Source organism: Coregonus lavaretus (genome assembly GCF_964263955.1).
Source record: "Coregonus lavaretus genome assembly, chromosome: 35".
NCBI lineage: Eukaryota > Metazoa > Chordata > Actinopteri > Salmoniformes > Salmonidae > Coregonus > Coregonus lavaretus.
Genome location: NC_140022.1, coordinates 8,011,313 through 8,030,858, shown reverse-complemented (window position 1 = coordinate 8,030,858; position 19,546 = coordinate 8,011,313). Strand labels below are relative to the sequence as shown.

The 19,546-nt window shown below is 45.7% G+C and overlaps 1 protein-coding gene across 8 annotated transcripts in view; it reads right to left on the bottom strand.

The window, feature by feature from the left end:
• Positions 1-3,382: 3,382 nt before the first annotated feature.
• Positions 3,383-19,546, bottom strand: part of LOC311109856 (tensin-1-like) — a 50,715-nt gene continuing 34,551 nt past the window's right edge. For 4 of the 8 annotated variants that reach the window (XM_084152866.1, XM_084152867.1, XM_084152862.1 and 1 more), the window contains 14 exons: positions 15,328-16,971; positions 13,620-13,801; positions 12,734-12,881; positions 10,582-10,671; positions 9,628-9,700; positions 8,879-9,495; positions 8,440-8,649; positions 8,191-8,286; positions 7,941-8,090; positions 7,651-7,683; positions 7,000-7,168; positions 6,746-6,814; positions 6,591-6,620; positions 3,383-6,430 (listed from right to left, as the gene is read on the bottom strand). In XM_084152866.1, coding sequence (XP_084008992.1) covers positions 6,301-6,430; positions 6,591-6,620; positions 6,746-6,814; positions 7,000-7,168; positions 7,651-7,683; positions 7,941-8,090; positions 8,191-8,286; positions 8,440-8,649; positions 8,879-9,495; positions 9,628-9,700; positions 10,582-10,671; positions 12,734-12,881; positions 13,620-13,801; positions 15,328-16,971 — 3,641 coding nt within the window. In that variant the 3' untranslated portion in view covers positions 3,383-6,300. The remainder of the gene's footprint in view (positions 6,431-6,590; positions 6,621-6,745; positions 6,815-6,999; positions 7,169-7,650; positions 7,684-7,940; positions 8,091-8,190; positions 8,287-8,439; positions 8,650-8,878; positions 9,496-9,627; positions 9,701-10,581; positions 10,672-12,733; positions 12,882-13,619; positions 13,802-15,327; positions 16,972-19,546) is intronic. The other 4 variants (XM_084152863.1, XM_084152868.1, XM_084152865.1 and 1 more) reach the window with 2 other exon arrangements.

Genomic DNA, 19,546 nt, shown 5'->3' with positions numbered 1-19,546 from the left:
TGACGCACGCGGCCCAATGTATTGGCGTACACAGTCCAGTCTCTCCCCAACAGCCAATAAATGCATCAGTACGAGGCCCTGAGCGATGCTAAATACACGGCTAGTTAACGAGGATAGGGCCCTACGTCATCCATGGTGTTAGTGTGTCATACATATTTCTGTATTGAGCATTGTCTGCTATGGTGTTAAAGTGATGGCCTAGTCGATGATATCGCTTTTATTGGTTATTAGGATGTCTACTGTGACACACACTTATGTAAAGGCCAAAGGCAGGGAAAGAGTTAGCTATGGTCCAGCTAACTAAAGTCAATGGACCGTTTTACTGTATCAAATGTCAGCTGTAAAGTTGAGTGACATCAAATTGAATTGCCTTTGCACAATTGTGTGCACAGACACACACGACCAAACACATTTCCAATTAGATTAAGCTTTTTCTCATGATTTTAGACATTCGCACAACATAAAATAGACGTTTTCACTCTTCGTCTTCCGCTACCAAAGAGTAGCAGCCATTTGGGAGAAACACGGCGGCCATTTTGTGCCAGAGGTATTCTCACCACACGTCAAGGTCGAAGGACACATTCAGTTAGGGTGCAATATAACCAAGGTCGAAGGTCACATTCAGTTAGGGTGCAATATAACCAAACGTTTAGATAGAACGGAATTGTGTAGAACAGTTATGATTGTCAGTCAGGTAGATCAGGGTATTGTGTTAGCTCTATTCGCTACATTTCTATCTGACCCTAGAGCATACATGGGTGAGGAGTAGGCAGTATACTTGTGCCAGTTTCCAGCTGGGGATACTTAAAATACCATAGCAGTGTTTTCATGTGCGTTACTCTCCACTCCATCACATAATGTAAATACTATAGCCCCACATGGTGCCCCTGGTGTGTGGACATTGACGTGGTTAGAAGGCTATTTACGCACTCACTGTAGGAGAAAGGCCAATGGTGCTAGATGGGCTTAGTGCTCTTCACGCACAGTTTAACCTACCCTGGATACAGCTGGCCTGGCCTGAGAAAAGACATGCACGCATGCACACGCACACAGAAGCATGCATGCACGCACACACACAAGCTTGCATGTGTGAGAGAGATAAACAGTGAACCGAGAAAGAGAAAGTGGGTTTGAGCGTGAGAAAGAGAGTCTGTGAGAAAGGAAAAGAGGGAGTTTGAAGACAAATTCAGATCGGCACATGACGTGTCTGTCGAAATCGCTCTCGTGACATGTTGACGTTTGGAAACATTGCCTGCAGCTCCTAGCTGATGCTCTTTGACTGCTGTAATATGTTAGCTCAGAGCCAGGCAGCACAATGTTTTCATTAAACCCACAACTGACACCCGTGATGTCACCTCAGCTTTTACAGCGTCAGATTAACAAAGTGAATTTTAATGAACACAGAATGAGGGGTTAGACGGCTATCGCCCACAGAGGGTTGCTATAGGGATGACAATAAAGTAGACAAACATGGTTTGTGAGGAATCCCTTACGAAAAAAGATTGCAGTACAACTGCAGTACACTGCTGTATAACTGCAGTTAGAGTGCAGTATAACCGCAGTATGCGGCAAATACTGCGTCCAAAATAACAGTTTTTTTTACTGCAGTAATTTTGAAGTGTAACTGCAGTTAGAGTGCAGTATAACTACAGTTCAACTGCAGTACACTGCAATCATTCTTCAATTACTGCATCCAAAATACCATAGTCAACTGCAGTTACTGCACTTTTACTACAGTTTCAAAACGGCAATCTTTTTTTGTAAAGGATATGAACCCAAGGTTTTGGAATTGGTAGGCCTATAATGCACATTTCCATTTAAAGAAACGCTATGTGGCAGGTAAACCAATGCCCATATTTGAGTACCATTTTGGAAAATTTGTCCTCAACTCCCAATGTCAACAGCTACAGAAATGCAGCCTTTTTCTAAACAAATTAAGTGTCAAAATGTTTGCCCCAACGACCACATAGCAACCATTGCATCACTTCCTGGAGATGATACATGACCCAAGATTATGGAATGTTTACTATCGCCATGGTCACCACCTGGCGCAGAACCCCCTGCTAGATCCCATGACCCTCAGCGTGTGTGCATACCGGGCATGCTCAGAAGGACATTCTGCCCACAACTTCCTATTCCCACTACCAAACATACATTTCCTGTTTTAAAGGTCATGCCAGATTCCCAAACGTTGACCTCCCAAGTCCCTATATTCCTCTTTAAAGGTTTGACCCCCACATTGAATAAAGGGCTGGCTTACATGTCTGAATTCAATCTGCTCTTAAATCAGTGGTTCCTGAGGATTGTTGGGCTGTGGTCCATCTAAAGCCCCAGTGTGTTCTCCTGTTCACTATGTGGGAAACGTGGGGATTCTTGGGAAAACACTGCTTTAACGTATCGCATACACACCCATTACCTCCCTAACCCCTAATGAGCTACCACAACATGTTTTTTAACCTTAACATTGCATGTAGTGAAGCACACGCTTAAAGCTGGCAAGAGTGTTGATGATTGACAGTGAGGAAAAATTTATTTTCTAGGGAAAATACTCAGTGGTTTGCCATTGCAATGATCTTCATTTGCGACAGAGGCTAAAACTGTTAGATTACAGAGCTCCCAATGTCTAAGAAACCTCAACATTTTAAAAGCATTTCAAAAGACTAAATCCATATAGGCCAACATACTTGGGGGATACCTCGTAAAATATTTGATTTGCATAGGCTGTACTAGCTATTTGAACTATATATGCATTCATAAACTGTTAATAACCTGTTCAATAAATGCATGCAGGAAAGTAGCCTACTCTCTTGTGAAGGACAGATACTGCCACTGAGTGGATATAAGATGTAACCACAGGCTCACTTTTTACCAATTAAGCCTGGATTTGACAAATCAATTCCCTGGACCGAATCCTAACCTGGAACTGAAATGTGTAAGTCAAATGTTTGGATAAATCTCCAAGTGACATCAAGTCATGATTAATGCAAGTCAGAATTGTGTGGTGGACAGATCTAAAGTGAGGATTGGTCTCTGTGTTTATAAGAATGCCTAGATCAGTGTTTCCCAACTCCGGTCCTCCAGTACCCCCAACAGCACACATTTTTGTTGTAGACCCGGACAAAAACACCTGATTCAACTTGTCAAGGGCTTGATGAATAGTTGACAAGTAGAATCAGGTGTGCTTGTCTGGGGCCACAAGTAAAATATGTACTGTTGGGGGTACTGGAGGACTGGAGTTGGGAAACGCTGATCTAGATAGTCATAACCATATAAGATCATACAATTCAAAACATAACGCTATGGTCATAAGAGATTTGTTACCATAGAGACACAGCTAAGATGACTACACACAATGACTGAGAAACTGAACACTCAAACAACCTTATGTTTTACTGTAACTGATTTGTATTGCTTTAATGTATTTTTTTTCTCCTCAGGAACAGGTAAGCCATGACAGTATAATGCAAATGAAAAAAAAAACACAAGACCCTTCTGTACATCCTTAGTATCACATTCACACATTCATTAAGTCCCGTCTGTACACTGATCTCCTCCACACTCCTCCACACAAAAATACATTCCTTTTCCATTGGTTAACACTGACTGACAACCGCGGTCATGTAGCTTGAAATGTTGAGGACTTACAAAAAAACAACATACCGGCGAATAAAGAATAAATAAGGAGAATAAATAAATCATGTTACTTTGAGAGGGCCACGGAGGGCCACAGAGGGCCATGGAGGGCCACAGAGGGCCACAGAGAGCCACGGAGGGCCACAGAGGGCCATGGAGGGCCACAGTTTGGACATTGAGGCGACTATAGCTAGACGTAGTAGCTCAAATAAAAGAGCTTTGAAGAATTGTAGACAACATTTTGCCTTCAACACTGATATTCACATGAAATTATATTGGGTAATTTTTTGCATTTTTGCATCTGTTCTATGGTTGTGGTATTCCATTGATAAGTGCTTTGTATTTCTAACTGGGGTAACAATAGTCTTAACTCCATTCAGTTGCAATGGAGAGGAAGAGAGAGAGAAATAGGCTAGTTCATATATAACGGTGGTGTTAGTGTTATGTGGGTCTGCATATTTACTGGCAACAGAAGGAACATTTATGAATTCATTCGGCTTAGCGACACAATTTCCTTGGAAAAAAGCAAAACATGTAGACACCATAGAAGTTGTGTTAGAATCTTTGGCAAATCATAATGTCATTATGATGGGGTACACATTGTTGTTTACATATTGCATTTAAGGTCGGCTTATAAATTCAATGTCCTCATGCTTCCCTTATAAAAACATTTTTTTTTTTTTTTTTAAGAACATTATATATTTTCATAATATGGTAAATCCATATTCAAGTGCTGACCCTAAAACTGCCAACAACATTTGTCATGTAACTCCTATTATAAGTCAAACCTTTTTCACTGTATTATGGCAACGTTTAAGACAAACTTTAACATTCTGTTCTGGTATACCACCCGGACGGTTTTGTCCATGCATTTTTCCTGTAAAAATCATATGCTTTCATCCTATACATGCTTTACCTCAATCTCTGAGAACGCAAAACAAGAAACATGACGAGCTAGAACAAACATACATGTACTGAGTAATGTACACCATATATATCCCAAAAGCCTTTCAAAATCTCCCGACTTTGAAATCATTAGCCAAAATAAGTATTTTTTTCTCAATCCATTAGGTAATCTTCTTTATGTAGACTGTACAATATATGTATATATGAGTTATCATGGAGGAACAAAGCAACAAAAATAAATATATTTTTTTAGCTATGTAACTTTTCAAAGTAGTATATCTATATACATTTTATATCAATATCATTTTTCCGTAGCTTATGGAAGATGGGTGAGTGGTGTGTGTTTGAAAAGCAGGCATTTACACACAGTGTGACAACCTCTCCGTTTGTCTAAAGGTATGTAGATGCGATCTGGTGAGAGGATAAATTCCCTTTTGGTTAAAAAAAGAAAGACGACCTTGCTTGATACAGTGAAACCCTGCTTCAAGATGGAAGAAACAAGAAAATAAACAGTAAAAATATTGCATCTCACCATCGAGTAACTACTTCGACAAAAGGTTGTCTACATGTTCTCTTTTCTTTCTAGGACTCTTGGGTAGAGTACAAATAATGGTTTATAATATCATGCAGTCTCTAACAAGTCAAACAACCTCAGTTTTCTTGTCCTAGGGTTAAAGTCTTCATAGCACACAGCGTAGAATGGGCATTTTGGTGATGTTGAAGGTAGCTTAGAGGGAGGGGGTGCAATTGGACTAAAACATGCAGGACAGCGCCTACCGCCCAGGGCTCGGACCAGTCCCTGGCGTTTGTTTCCAGTGTGTTTAGTAGCAGTGTCTGTGAGCAGCCAGCAGGTGAGGATCAGTCTGAGTCAAGCAGGATTTGAGTTCAAACATGGATAATCAGCGCCATCGTGTGGACAGGAGGTGTGACAGCAGTAGATTCACCAGTTACCTTTCCACAGGCTAGAGTAATCCATTTCCCACATCTGAAATCAATCAGTGCGCTCCAGGATCGACTGGTCAAGTCTGGACCTAACATTAGCAATGTGTTTTATGAGAAGCTTGGTCTGCTCTGTGAAGTTGAGAACAGTTTATTTTTCTCGCTGTTGAGCCCTTTACAACATACAACAGGCCTGGAAAATGTCCACTCGAGGGTTCACAAATGACTTTAGTGGAACGTATAAGGACCAAGCTTAAAGATCGAGCTAGCATGCAAAATGTCTTCTTAAATATTCTTTAGTAAGAAGCCATTGAGGCCAACTATTTTTCTGAAGACAGAAGAAAGTTGATGAAGAAAGCATTCTTTCTGTTTTTGTCTGGTTCGTTTCAACAGTCCCATTGTAAAATAAAAATAGAGAAGAAGACATACAACACCTTAAACTGACCAACTAATAATGACATACTTGTTCTGAGTGCTACCTTTGGTAAATCAATCCAAAAACCTGATGAATGTCAGTGTCCTTTTCTCCAACTGATACTCCTCTAGTCTTGTGTTAGTTTAGCACACAGCTCCTCCACTTGGACTAACTGTTGAAGAAACCATATTCCTCCACCAGCTCAATCCACATTATCACTGTCACCACTCCAGCCACAACTTCCTCTGACGCCATCTTGGATTACCTCCAAGTCCTTCAAACATAACATCTCGTAGAATAAAACAAAGAAACACATCTCAACAAAAAGAACGGAAGAAAAGTTACGGAAATTAAGAAGAAAAAAAATAGAAGAAAAAAATCAAAATGGCTGCCGGGGGTCGTTGGTTTCATCGCTTCATGATTTTGGAGACGAAGTTGACGATGGCTGAAGCAGGCTGGTTGGGGTCCAACTCGGCAAACAGGTGGCTGACGTTGTCCGTTGTGCTTCCTTGTTTACGTGCCACGAAACCAAACAGTCTGAAGTTTAAAGAGAAATAAAAAGCCTGTTTAGAGTATAAAGGAGATGGTTCATGATTTTATGTAGTTATAGGCCAATGTGGACCATGGGACTTTTTTGTCCCATCTCTTTAATGACCTAATCTATGTGTAATAGAGTGATTTGAGTTGTGAGACTTACTTTGCCGTTCCAACTCCTTCGTTGCTCCACCTGTGAAGATGAGATGTGACAAATTCATTTTGGAGGAACAATCAAAAAATCTACCCTACGTAGGCTACATTTGAACTATTTTCACTACTTTAGAACAGTAGAAAGATCTGGTCTCACACACTTACTTCCTGTCCTGGGGGTCGATGTCACAGTAGGTGACAGTGTTGATTGGGTAGTGCCTTCGGAAGAAGACCCTAGGGCAGGAAAAAACTCAGAGTTAGTGTTGGAAATCTCAGAGTTTGTCACCAAGCTAGCTCAATTCAAGTAAAACACTTTGACATACTAGTGTAGCAGTCAGAATCAATGAGTGAATAACAACACATTTCCATGGCTCTGACTGTGGGTGTAGGGTGCTCCTGTTTCCATGGTTACAACTCACTTCCTCTGGCTATCCGTGAGGGTGATGCCCTGCGACGACACTTTGAAGTGGACGGTTGTTGCTGCGGGCAACGGGTTGACGGCCAACGTTTCGCTGATCGCCTTGGCGATGGCCTGAGGACCAGTCAGAGACTCCATGTCCACAGAGTTGATGTAAAGAACGTTGCATGCTGGGAGAGAACAAAAAAACAAGAAGCAGTGAAGGAGTTCAACTATCAACAATTAGTGCAATCATTTGAACATGTTGTTGATAAGTGTTGAAAAACAGATCGAGGCAACAGCTGGCTGTATATTAGTGACTCCATATCTGCCTTTCTTCTTTTATCAGTTAGAATGCTCACTCCGTGCATTTGTTGGTACATAGCGCCATGCTATGCTATCTCTACCAAAGAGAAAAGAACACACGTCTAATCCAGAAGACAATGTTTCAAACCTCACAACAGCTGCCATGCATAAGACCTAAAGAAGAGCGCTATATAAATACACTTCACTCGTTTGGAAAAACTCCAACCATGACAAGCAAAGATGTGACTAAGGCAGGCATGGCATGGTAGTGAGAGGGAAGCTTCTGTGGTGACCAGGCTGAAATATCAGTCTGGGGAGTGTGGGGACAAGAGGGTTAATAATGCCAAAAACACAGTCCAGTATTTACCATGGGCCTCCTCGGGGACTTGTTGCTGTGCTACTGCAACATAACACAGTATCCAAGCATGAGAGGAGAAACAAAACCACTGTACTACCTGAAAACTATGTATTTGTGAAACTGCATAGTAATTACACTAGTAACTACAGTAGTAAAAGTACAACAGAATTTGGCCAGTTATTATTCGATTGTTGTTGTGTATGTATCTGTTGTTGTAATAGAAGGCTTGGAATGGAGATGGATAAATGATCAAATCAAAGAGAATGGGCTGAATAATGCAGGGTGCAGTTTGTCCCTACCTGCTCCTTGTTTCACCAGCTCGGCCACTGTGTCAGTGGGAGTGTCCAGCTCCAGGGCCTCTTCATTGGGATCTTTGCTGGGGATCATCAGCTTGCAGGGCAGGGCCAGAGGAGTCATTGAGTGTTGGTACACCAGGGCAGACAGGCATCCTGCACACATACACACACATACCCATGATTAGCAAGTGTACGTACTTACTGGAGGCCTAATGAACAAATTCTCTGTTGAATGTGCATGTTTGGAACTCGCCAAAGTAGGGTTCGTTGGGACAGCCCTTCAGACGCACGCCTTTGGAGCTCGTCTCAATCAGGAAGTGCCTCACCAGCTCGCTCGTGATGTCACCAACTGACAAAAGGCAAAACAGTAAACACATCCTTTAATCAAAGGTCTCTGATCGAAGGTCAGTTTTTGCGTTTTCACACCTAATGATTAAGGTTGGGATTCAGGTTAGGGTGATCTGATCCTAGACCTGCGACTAAGATTAAAGATCTACTGTACCTTTCTTGTTGGCGGTGGGAGGTGGGCAGGCCACCTTCATGGCCAGGCCATAGGCCCCTCTGAAGGAGTGACTGTCCCTGATAACAAAGGCCCCAGGCTCCCTGTCTCTCAGCAGACTGATGGCCTGCTCTCTGGAGATGTCTGGCTTGTACCAGAACTTAGACGTGTCCTGGACAAACTTCACGTTCAGCCTGATGTCTGGACTCTGGTCTGTAGAAGTAGTGACAATGGTCAAAGCAGTGAAATAGTGATGATTCAGAGACTTTCATCCATCAAAACCAGCACTGATTGACTTAATATGTATAGTATCTGCTGTGCATGGTTGACTATGAACTCTCACTTGGCTAGATCTGAATGGATTGAATAGGTATAAAGAACATGGCCGTGACTAGGGCTAGATGCTACAGGGGTTCATTTAGGATTGTACCTCCTCTCTCACCGTAGATGGAGAATTTGGAGAGGTCCGGTAGGGTGTGAGAGGTGGACACACTGGGCGTGCTGCCTCCACTGGGTAAGGTGGGTGTGGTGGTCTTCCCATCCAGAGTCCCATACGACAGCCCCCCATTGGACCTCTCTCCACTGGGCAGCCGCCTCTTCTCTGGAAGCATCGGCTGGGGCGACACTGGGAAGGAGGGCATGGGTGGTGTCCCCTGTCTGTCATCGGGCGTAATGTGGCCACTGGCCATCGGGTGGCGCCCCATCAAAGGGCTAGGAGGGACGGCGGAGGTTCTGGAGCCTCTTGCGGGGATCACAGGGCTGCCGGGGACTTGCACCCTGTTCCCATTGGGCGGTGTGGGGTGACGAGCCAGACCCGGGCTGGCCTGGTTGGCCAGGTGGCGCTGGAGGGCGGGGCTTGGCGGGGTGTTGGTGGCCACCGTGCGGTGGAGGGTGTTGGGGCTTCCCGGGACGGTGTGGAGGGGACCCACGACGCTGACCTGGGAGCCCTCAGGGGAGTGGGGGCCGTGGGACGGGACGGGAGTGTGCCGGACACTCTCGGAGGGGTGGGAGTGGAAGCCGGAGTCAGCCTGGGGACGAATGGAGGAAGCCATCCTCATGCTGCAGAGAGAGAGAAACACTGAGCTGAGCTGAGGACTATCTTTATTCCTTTTATTTGAAGAGTTTTCCCTGGGTTATCCAAACTCTGTGCCCCAGGCAGACAGTGGGGTGGGGGTACAGTACAGTACTCACCCGTCTGGGCTGTGGATGGGACTACTGGAAGATATAGGATCATTAAAGGGGTGTCCACCATAACCACGGCCGTCTGTAGAGAAAAAACACACACACAGATGTTATTATTACCCTGTTATTGGCTAAACAGGGAGTCAAAGGGATGCAGTTATGAGGGAGACCGACAGAAAAGACAGAACAGGAGAGACAGAAATAAAACCTGGCGAGGTCATTCCCAAAATGGTATAAAAAGAAAAGAAACATGAATAGAAAACAGAAACATCCTGAGGGAGACTAAAAGTGTTTATTAATACAGATGCAAAGTGGTGGAGGTGTTATACAGGCCCACTCAACAGGCTAACAACCAAATATAGATTTCATACATAACCTAACCTTACCTCACACCTTAATGAATTTAACCATAACTTTTTCATCACGTTTCAGCAACTTCCGGGCAAGCCCCAAAAAACATTGGCACGCATCGGGAACCCAATGAAATTCGAGAAGAGGCAGGACTTAAACACTGATAGCCAATCAAAACAGAATGTTTGCGGTTGTAGCCTGTATAGTGGGACTGTGTTATTCCTCTAGAGGTGAACAACAGAAGGTAGAGCAAAACTGAGAAGCCACAACAAGATCCTCCGGTCAAAACGAGGGGTTTTCAAACATGGCCGAACACAAAGGATTATGGGTACTCTGTGTGACGGGGGTAAGAGGTTGGTGCCACGTGTTGCCATAGAAACGCCCTTACCTTGCTCCTCATCGCTTACAGATTCAGAGTCTGACAGAACAGAAGGAATAAGTAGAAGAAGAAAAGAGTTGGTGATTGAGGGAGAGGTTAGAAAAAGAGAGGAGTAAACCATTGAAAGAGAAGCAAGAGACCAAGAGAAGGTTTGCAGGTGTTTAGAAGCAATTGGATGGACTAAGAAAACCTAGATGGGAAAAGTTTGTGTGTGTGTGTGTTTGTGTACTGACCTGATCCACCATGGAGCATGTCTGCTGGATGGTGGGGCTTCAGTCCTAGAGCAGAGAGAGGGGTTTTGGCCAAGCCTGGAGGAGAACGGGCTAGAGAGAGAAAGAGAGCCAGAGAGGAGGAGACAGTGAGAGAGAGAGAGAGAGAGAGAGAGAGAGAGAGAGAGAGAGAGAGAGAGAGAGAGAGCGAGAGAGAGAGAGAGAGAGAGAAACAGAGAGAGAGAGAAACAGAGAGAGAGAGAGAGAGAGAGAGAGAGAGAGAGAGAGAGAAAGAGAGAGAGAGAGCAAGAGAGCGAGAGAGAGCGACAGAGAGAGAGAGAAACAGTGAGAGAGAGAGGGAGAGTGAGAGAGAGAGGGAGAGAGCGAGAGAGAGAGAGAGAGCGAGCGAGAGAGAGAAACAGAGAGAGCGAGAGAGAAACAGAGAGAGAGAGAGAGAAACAGAGCGAGAGAGAGAGCGAGAGAGTGAGAGAGAGAGAGAAACAGAGAGAGAGAGAGCGAGAGAGAGAGAGAAAGAGAGAGAGAAGATAGATAGATAGATAGATAGATAGATAGATAGATAGATAGATAGATAGATAGATAGATAGATAGATAGATAGATAGATAGATAGATAGATAGATAGATAGATAGATAGATAGATAGATAGATAGATAGATAGATAGATAGATCAATAGATAGACCGATAGATAGAAAGCGAGATATAGGGAGAAAGAAAGAGAGAGAAAAAAGATAGATAATGAGAGAGAGAGACCAAACCAAACTGTAAGTGTTAGCCTACAGATGATCTGAGAAGATCCATACAGAATACACAGTGTCAGATCCAAACAACCAACAACCTACAACAACAGGACAACAATGATGGTGAATGGAGACACCTACAGTACAACATGCCCTGGCCATGCAAGAGTTGGGACACAGCATGCAGAAAGCAGACCAACACAGAACAGTTCACTAAGGGACTGGTGACACGGAGAGGGAACCAATAGCATCCCGAACGGTACATCTAGTAACTACATAGTAGTACGGTATATCCAAGGAGACAGACACAATGACTACATGCCAGGATTGGGGTCCAATCCGGATTGGGGTCCAATCCATTTTTATTCAGTCAATTCATGAAGTGAATTGAAATTCCAGCAGTTTGCCAGCAGTGGAAAAGAGTTTGGCTAGGGTTTGTGTGGTGGACTGGACATTGAGCAGTAATCTGAAAATTCCATGCATCCTACACTTACCAAAGAATCCCATATCAATTCTTTGTCTGTCTGTTTGAAAGATAGTGCCTCCAGAGAGGGCAGGCAGGGGCCAGAGCAGGGGTAGTGGGGCAGGGCAAAGGGGGTTGATGGAGGGGGGTATCTGGGGGTCTCTGGGGGCTCAAAACGGGTCCTTACTTCAACTACAGTGTGTCGGTCACCACTGCAGGAATAGGGAGCCCTAACCCTGGTTGGTCCCAAATAAGCCAAAAGCAGTCTGTCTATTGAAATGATCATGTGTCAAGCATTAAGATAAATACAGATACAGTATTTACCTCTATGATATCTCTATGGTGCAGAGAAGCAATCTACTGTCTAACCTGACATGATTTATAGGTCATAGGTTAATACTATAGTGTTGAAACTACAATATTCTCTTCTATCTATTCCTATGAGGCTCAGCTGGTAGAACATGGCACTTGCAATGCCAGGGTTGTGGGTTTGAATCCCACAGAGGAACAGTATGAAAAAAAATATATATTTATGCATTCACTACTGTAAGTCACTCTAGATACGTGTGCCTATTTCCAGTCCCTCTCATAATTTTTTCCACAGAGGGAATTAGTATTAGTTTATTACAAGAGAAAGAAAGGTGTTATTGAATTAATTTAGGAATCCCACCACCGATTAGTCCCAATCAAAACACCAACAATTGACAATTACAGTAACAGCAGTGACTGTCTCTGGCCCTGTCAAATAATTTCAGAGTGCATCGTTCCTCCCTTATAAGAAGGCAGTAAAGAAGGATGCATCTTAAAAGTATTGGAACTGGGCCTCCGTCTACAACCACTTATTGTGTAGCACTACATACTTAATGTTTATTGCAATCGTATAATTATGATTTACTAACTGTGGCAATAGAGTAAGGTCTACGGGCGCCCTCTGTCTGCAGGGAATGTGAACTTACACATGTTGAAGTAAGGGGTCTGAGGTGAGACAGGGAAGGCAGGGGTCAGGGGGTAGGCCTCACCACCACTGCTGAACATAGGACTGACAGCAGCCCCACCGTCAACATCATCATCCCCATACGCCTCGCGGTAGCTGTGCATGGGGCCCTGGAGGGAGGGGACACAACACACACAACAACAAAACACACACACACACACAACACACAACAACACACACACACACAACACACGACATAACACACACCCACCCACAGACAGACACAGAAGGAGCCAGAAAACACACGGACAGGGACAATGTGCACATAGAGGTAATGCAAACACGCACAGACAGGAAATACACACGAGGACAGAAAATAACACACAGATACAAATACAGAGATAGCGACACATACAAACACACACACACACACCAACACAAAGTCCACATACATACACACACACACACACACACACACACACACAACAGACATGGTTACTCTCACAGTGAACAATGAACTATTCAATGAATGGAAGAATATTTTAAGCTGATAAAGACGAGAGAGAGAGAGGGAGAGAGAGATAGAGAGAGAGAGAGAGAGAAGAGAGAGAGAGAGAGAGAGAGAGAGAGAGAGAGAAGAGAGAGAGAGAGAGAGAGAGAGAGAGACAGAGAGAGAGAGACAGAGAGACAGACAGAGAGAGAGAGAGAGAGAGAGAGAGAGAGAGACAGAGAGACAGAGAGACAGAGAGACAGAGAGAGAGAGAGAGAGACAGACAGAGACAGACAGAGAGAGAGAGAGAGAGAGAGAGAGAGAGAGAGAGAGAGAGAGAGAGAGAGAGAGAGAGAGAGAGAGAGAGAGAGAGAGAGAGAGCTTGCTGCCTGTTGCTGGATAGTGGTGTGTACTCTACCTCTCGGGGTCTTCCTCCAGGGTTGAGGATGTGGAAGTCTGACGAGTGGACAGGGGAGCGCACTGGCGCCCCCGTGTGGGCTGGAGGGTCCTCATGGCCACTCTGGTAGTGCCCCTCGCTGGTGGTCCGACGGCGGACGGTCTCCTGAGCCTCCTCCGGCGTCATCCCACGTGAACGCATCCCTGGAACGTCAACAACAGCGTCAGGAATTCCAAAAGGCTTTCCTTCAGTTTCAGGAATGTATTTAGGAAAAACGACAACTTTAGGGTGGATCTAAAAAGTGGATCTGGAAATAAGTTTCAGAGTGTATCTACACTGTATATTCCAGGTTTCATACACCATGGAGTCCAACCTTCAAAGAAGTGATTTGCTTATTTTAAGAGGAATGTTGTCGCGAGAGAGAGAGAGTGAGAGAGAGAGAGTGAGAAAGAGAGAGAGAGAGAGAGAGAGAGAGAGAGAGAGAGAGAGAGAGAGAGAGAGAGAGAGAGAGAGAGAGAGAGAAAAAGAAATAAAGAGGGAGCGAGAGAGAGAGAGAGAGAGAGAGAGAGAGAGAGAGAGAGAGAGAGAGAGAGAAAGAGGGAGAGGGAGAGTGAGAGAGAGAGCGAGACGGACAGTGGACAGTGGACAAACCAGAGAAGGAATAGGAGCGATGGCGGTCAGATTGTGGCGTAGTGGTAATGCTTTCGTTGATGCCCTGAATACGAGCGTTGTACTCTGCTCACAGTGGGGGTGGTGGATAGGAGGCAGAGGAGGAGGTGGAGGAGGAGGAGGAGAAGGAAGAGGAGGAGGAGGAGGAGGAAGGAGGTGCGGAGGCAGATGCAATGGCGTGAAGGGTGGTCCAAGGGTGGTCCAACAGAACAGAGGAATGGATGGACAGAACAAGAGACAGAAACAGAAAGGAAAGATGAATCAAGTAAAATGAAGGTATATAACGTTTGTTCTCTGAAGTCAGGGGCAGTAACACACAGATGAAAGAAGGACGTTAAAATGAGATATGAGAGAAATTAGAGCAGGGATAGAACCAAAATGTGCACTTTCTGGAATACCCCAGAATTTGGATTGAGAAACACTGCTTTACCATACATCAGTATTATGTGATATGTTCTGTGTGGAGCCCGGGAAGAGTAGCTGCTGCTTTCACAACAGCTAATGTGTATCCTAATAAAATACCAAATACCAAATCAACATCCGCAGTAGAAAGACAAAGGCAACTACCAAATAAGCCCACTTGGTGGCATCTGTGAGAACCATGCCATAGGCTTACACATGTGGTGGGATGTCAATGTGGAAAATGCATGGTAGCTGAGCGCTCAACCAGCATGTCTATTCTTACCACCTTATATCTCATCTCATCTCCATGGTGTCCAACTCTCCCCTTGCTGTAGGACACAGCTCAGAGCTCACCGTATGTTTTTAGGCCAAATCTGTCCTGCACAACTAAGACTTTCTATCCATCTAGCTCAATGCCATGATGATTCCACCTATTGCCAAGGTTAGACAAAGCTGGGGACATGGAACAGTAGCTGCTATTTCCAATATAGAAGTAGATAATATGTTCTAACTATTAGAGTACATGTAAACAGTGCACCTCTCTGAATAAGCCAGTGGTGATAGAATGACGTTGATATACTGCACTAGACTATGACTGTACTCTTATAGTTCACAGCATGGGATATTCAATCTAATCCTCAGTCCGGTAGTCACTTACCAGCGATGCGTTGAGCCACCAGGCCCTCCAGGTTGAGGTTCTCCTCCTCAGGTTCTGGCTCCTTAAGTAGGGGGGAGGAGTTGGGGAGGGGGGAGGAGGAGGTGCTGTAGCCGGGATAGGGAGACCCTCCCTTGAGGTCTGGGGAGTGGGACACCACCGTCCCACCTGGGTACGAGTTCAGGGGCCTAATCTGGAGTTGTCCGAAGGTGGGGGAGGGGTCGGAGGGGTAGAGGGCGGAACCAGGCCCTTGGGCTGGGCGCGTGTGGTAGGGCTCGGGGGGGTGTATGGGAGTGGTGTTGGTGTGGGGCTGGTATGAGGCGGACCTCGGGGGGGCGTACGACAGGGGAGATTCAGCCACAGGACTCTGGACGGGCGACGTCGACACCCGGCCCGCCGTTGACCTCAGAGGCTGTCCGAAGGCGTTGTAATTAATGTTATAGCCGTGGATGGCTGAGTCTGCCTGGTAGGACGGCCTGGCCAGAGATTGGGAGAAGGGGACCTGGGCTGGCCCTCCTACACTGTTCTCACCAGAGGGGGCGCTGTAGGACTTGGGCACCTGTCCTGTGTGTGGGTCCAGATCCAGCATCAGCATGTTGAGGGCTTCGATAGACTGCTCTATGTCGTGCTGGGAGGCAGTGGGGGGGAAGTGGGGCAGACTGTGGGTGCTCTGTAAGGGAGGACCGAAGGGGTCGTCTGGCAGACTGTACTGGTGCCATGCGTTCAACCCCCTCTGGACCGCCTCCCTGCTACTGGTGCTCCTCTCAGGGGCCCTGGGCAGCTTGGGGTGTCCCGGCTCTGGGGTCCCGAAGGACTGGGAGTGCTGCATACTCCCGTTCTGGTAACTGTTAGGAGAGTACTCCTCCTCCTGGGGCGAACTGGAGTCCATGATCCGCTCCTGCGCCGACGTAGAAGTCTGTATTCGGTGCACCGGCATCTCCCGTAGCTTCTCTAGGTACGGCCCGTCGATCTGCCTGTTAACGGGTATCTCTGATTGGTAGTACAGCTCTGCGGGCGTGGCCTGGCCCTCCAATGACGAGAGTGTTCCCAGACTGTCCACGCTGTTACCCTCCTGACTGATGGGCAGCTCGTCGTCCAAGATGTCCGTCTCGCGCTCTTCGGCGGAGGGGGCTGCAATGAGCCGGGTATGCCCGTTGACGTGCACCTGGGCTGGGACGAGGTGGCGTACTCCCCCTCCGGGGCTGGTGGAGGTAGCCAGGTAAGCCTGGCGGTGGAGCATGGGGGCCTCAAGGCCAATCAGAAGCTGGTCCAACTCTCTCTTCTCCTGGGGACTGAGAGGGGGATGACTGGGTGTGTTGTGGTTCTGGTTGGCGTTCACCGCTCCATGAAGCAACAGACTGTGGTCATCGGTGCGGTCGGTTTTGACGGATGCTGTCGAGTTCCCAGAGTCGCTGCTGACCGACAGGGCGTGGTCGACCGCAGGCAGGGAGGCGTGGCCCACTACCGGGAGGGTGCGGTCAGAGCTTGGGAGGGTGTGGTCAGGGTGTTGGGGGTTGTGGTCTGCGTTGGTTAGGGGGTGGTCGAGGACGGGAAGGCTGTTGATTGTGACCACACCCTCGAGAGACTCTTTCTTGTGGACTCGGGCATACAGGCTGCCGTCGAGGGGGCCTTGGGTGTGGACAACGTCTGAAAGAGAGGAGAAGAATACATGTTATAAATATGTATGCAAAAAAAAGAGGAAAAACTAACACATTTCTGATTTTGGAAAACTCCTCACAAATGACCCCACCACCAACACCACACTCACTTTCACACCCCAGGGACTTGTGCCTGACTCCTAACTGTTTCCTGAGACTGGACCAAGACAGTGAGTCACCCATGGAAAAGAGAAATCAGTCCATCCTCCAAGGAGGCACAACTTAATGGTAACTTAAGTCAACACAACCTATTTTTTTATAATACAGTAGTGTTGAGTGCCTTGCAAAAGTATTAGTTTTTCCTATTTTGTTGCATTACAACCAGTAATTTAAATTGATTTTGATTTTGATTTCATGTAATGGACATACACAAAATAGTCCAAATTGGTGCAGTGAAATGAAAAAAATAACTTGTTTCAAAAAATTCTAAAATATAAATAACGGAAAAGTGGTGCGTGCATATGTATTCACCCCCTTTGCTATGAAGCCCCTAAATAAGATCTGGTGCAACCAATTACCTTCAGAAGTCACATAATTAGTTAAATAAAGTCCACCTGTGTGCAATCTAAGTGTCACATGATCTGTCACATGATCTCAGTAAATATACACCTGTTCTGAAAGGCCCCAGAGTCTGCAACACCACTAAGCAAGGGGCACCACCAAGTAAGCGGCACCATGAACACCAAGGAGCTCTCCAAACAGGTCAGGGACAAAGTTGTGGAGAAGTACAGATCAGGGTTGGGCTATAAAAAAATATCTGGAACTTTGAACATCCCACGGAGCACCATTAAATCCATTATTTTAAAAAATGGAAAGAATATGGCACCACAACAAACCTGCCAAGAGAGGACCGCCCACCAAAACTCACGAACAAAGCAAGGAGGGCATTAATCAGAGAGGCAACAAAGAGACCAAAGATAACCCTGAAGGAGCTGCAAAGCTCCACAGCGGAGATTGGAGTATCTGTCCATAGGACCACTTTAAGCCGTACACTCCACAGAGCTGTGCTTTATGGAAGAGTTCACCAGAAAAAAGCCATTGCTTAAAGACAAAATAAGCAAACACGTTTGGTGTTCGCCAAAAGCCATGTGGGAGACTCCCCAAACATATGGAAGAAGGTACTCTGGTCAGATGAGACTAAAACTGCGCTTTTTGGCCATCAAAGAAAACACTACGTCTGGCGCAAACCCAACACCTCTCATCACCCCGAGAACACCATCCCCAAAGTGAAGCATGGTGGTGGCAGCATCATGCTTTGGGGATGTTTTTCATCAGCAGGGACTGGGAAACTGGTCAGAATTGAAGGAATGATGGATGGCGCTAAATACAGGGAAATTCTTGAGGGAAACCTGTTTCAGTCTTCCAGAGATTTGAGACTGGGACGGAGGTTCACCTTCCAGCAGGACAATGACCCTAAGCATTCAGTGGGGGAAAAAAGTATTTAGTCAGCCACCAATTGTGCAAGTTCTCCCACTTAAAAAGATGAGAGAGGCCTGTAATTTTCATCATAGGTACACGTCAACTATGACAGACAAATTGAGAAAGAAAAAATCCAGAAAATCACATTGTAGGATTTTTAATGAATTTATTTGCAAATTATGGTGGAAAATAAGTATTTGGTCACCTACAAACAAGCAAGATTTCTGGCTCTCACAGACCTGTAACTTCTTCTTTAAGAGGCTCCTCTGTCCTCCACTCGTTACCTGTATTAATGGCACCTGTTTGAACTTGTTATCAGTATAAAAGACACCTGTCCACAACCTCAAACAGTCACACTCCAAACTCCACTATGGCCAAGACCAAAGAGCTGTCAAAGGACACCAGAAACAAAATTGTAGACCTGCACCAGGCTGGGAAGACTGAATGTGCAATAGGTAAGCAGCTTGGTTTGAAGAAATCAACTGTGGGAGCAATTATTAGGAAATGGAAGACATACAAGACCACTGATAATCTCCCTCGATCTGGGGCTCCACGCAAGATCTCACCCCGTGGGGTCAAAATGATCACAAGAACGGTGAGCAAAAATCCCAGAACCACACGGGGGGACCTAGTGAATGACCTGCAGAGACCTGGGACCAAAGTAACAAAGCCTACCATCAGTAACACACTACGCCGCCAGGGACTCAAATCCTGCAGTGCCAGACGTGTCCCCCTGCTTAAGCCAGTACATGTCCAGGCCCGTCTGAAGTTTGCTAGAGTGCATTTGGATGATCCAGAAGAGGATTGGGAGAATGTCATATGGTCAGATGAAACCAAAATAGAACTTTTTGGTAAAAACTCAACTCGTCGTGTTTGGAGGACAAAGAATTCTGAGTTGCATCCAAAGAACACCATACCTACTGTGAAGCATGGGGGTGGAAACGTCATGCTTTGGGGCTGTTTTTCTGCAAAGGGACCAAGACGACTGATCCGTGTAAAGGAAAGAATGAATGGGGCCATGTATTGTGAGATTTTGAGTGAAAACCTCCTTCCATCAGCAAGGGCATTGAAGATGAAACGTGGCTGGGTCTTTCAGCATGACAATGATCCCAAACACAACAACGAAGGAGTGGCTTCGTAAGAAG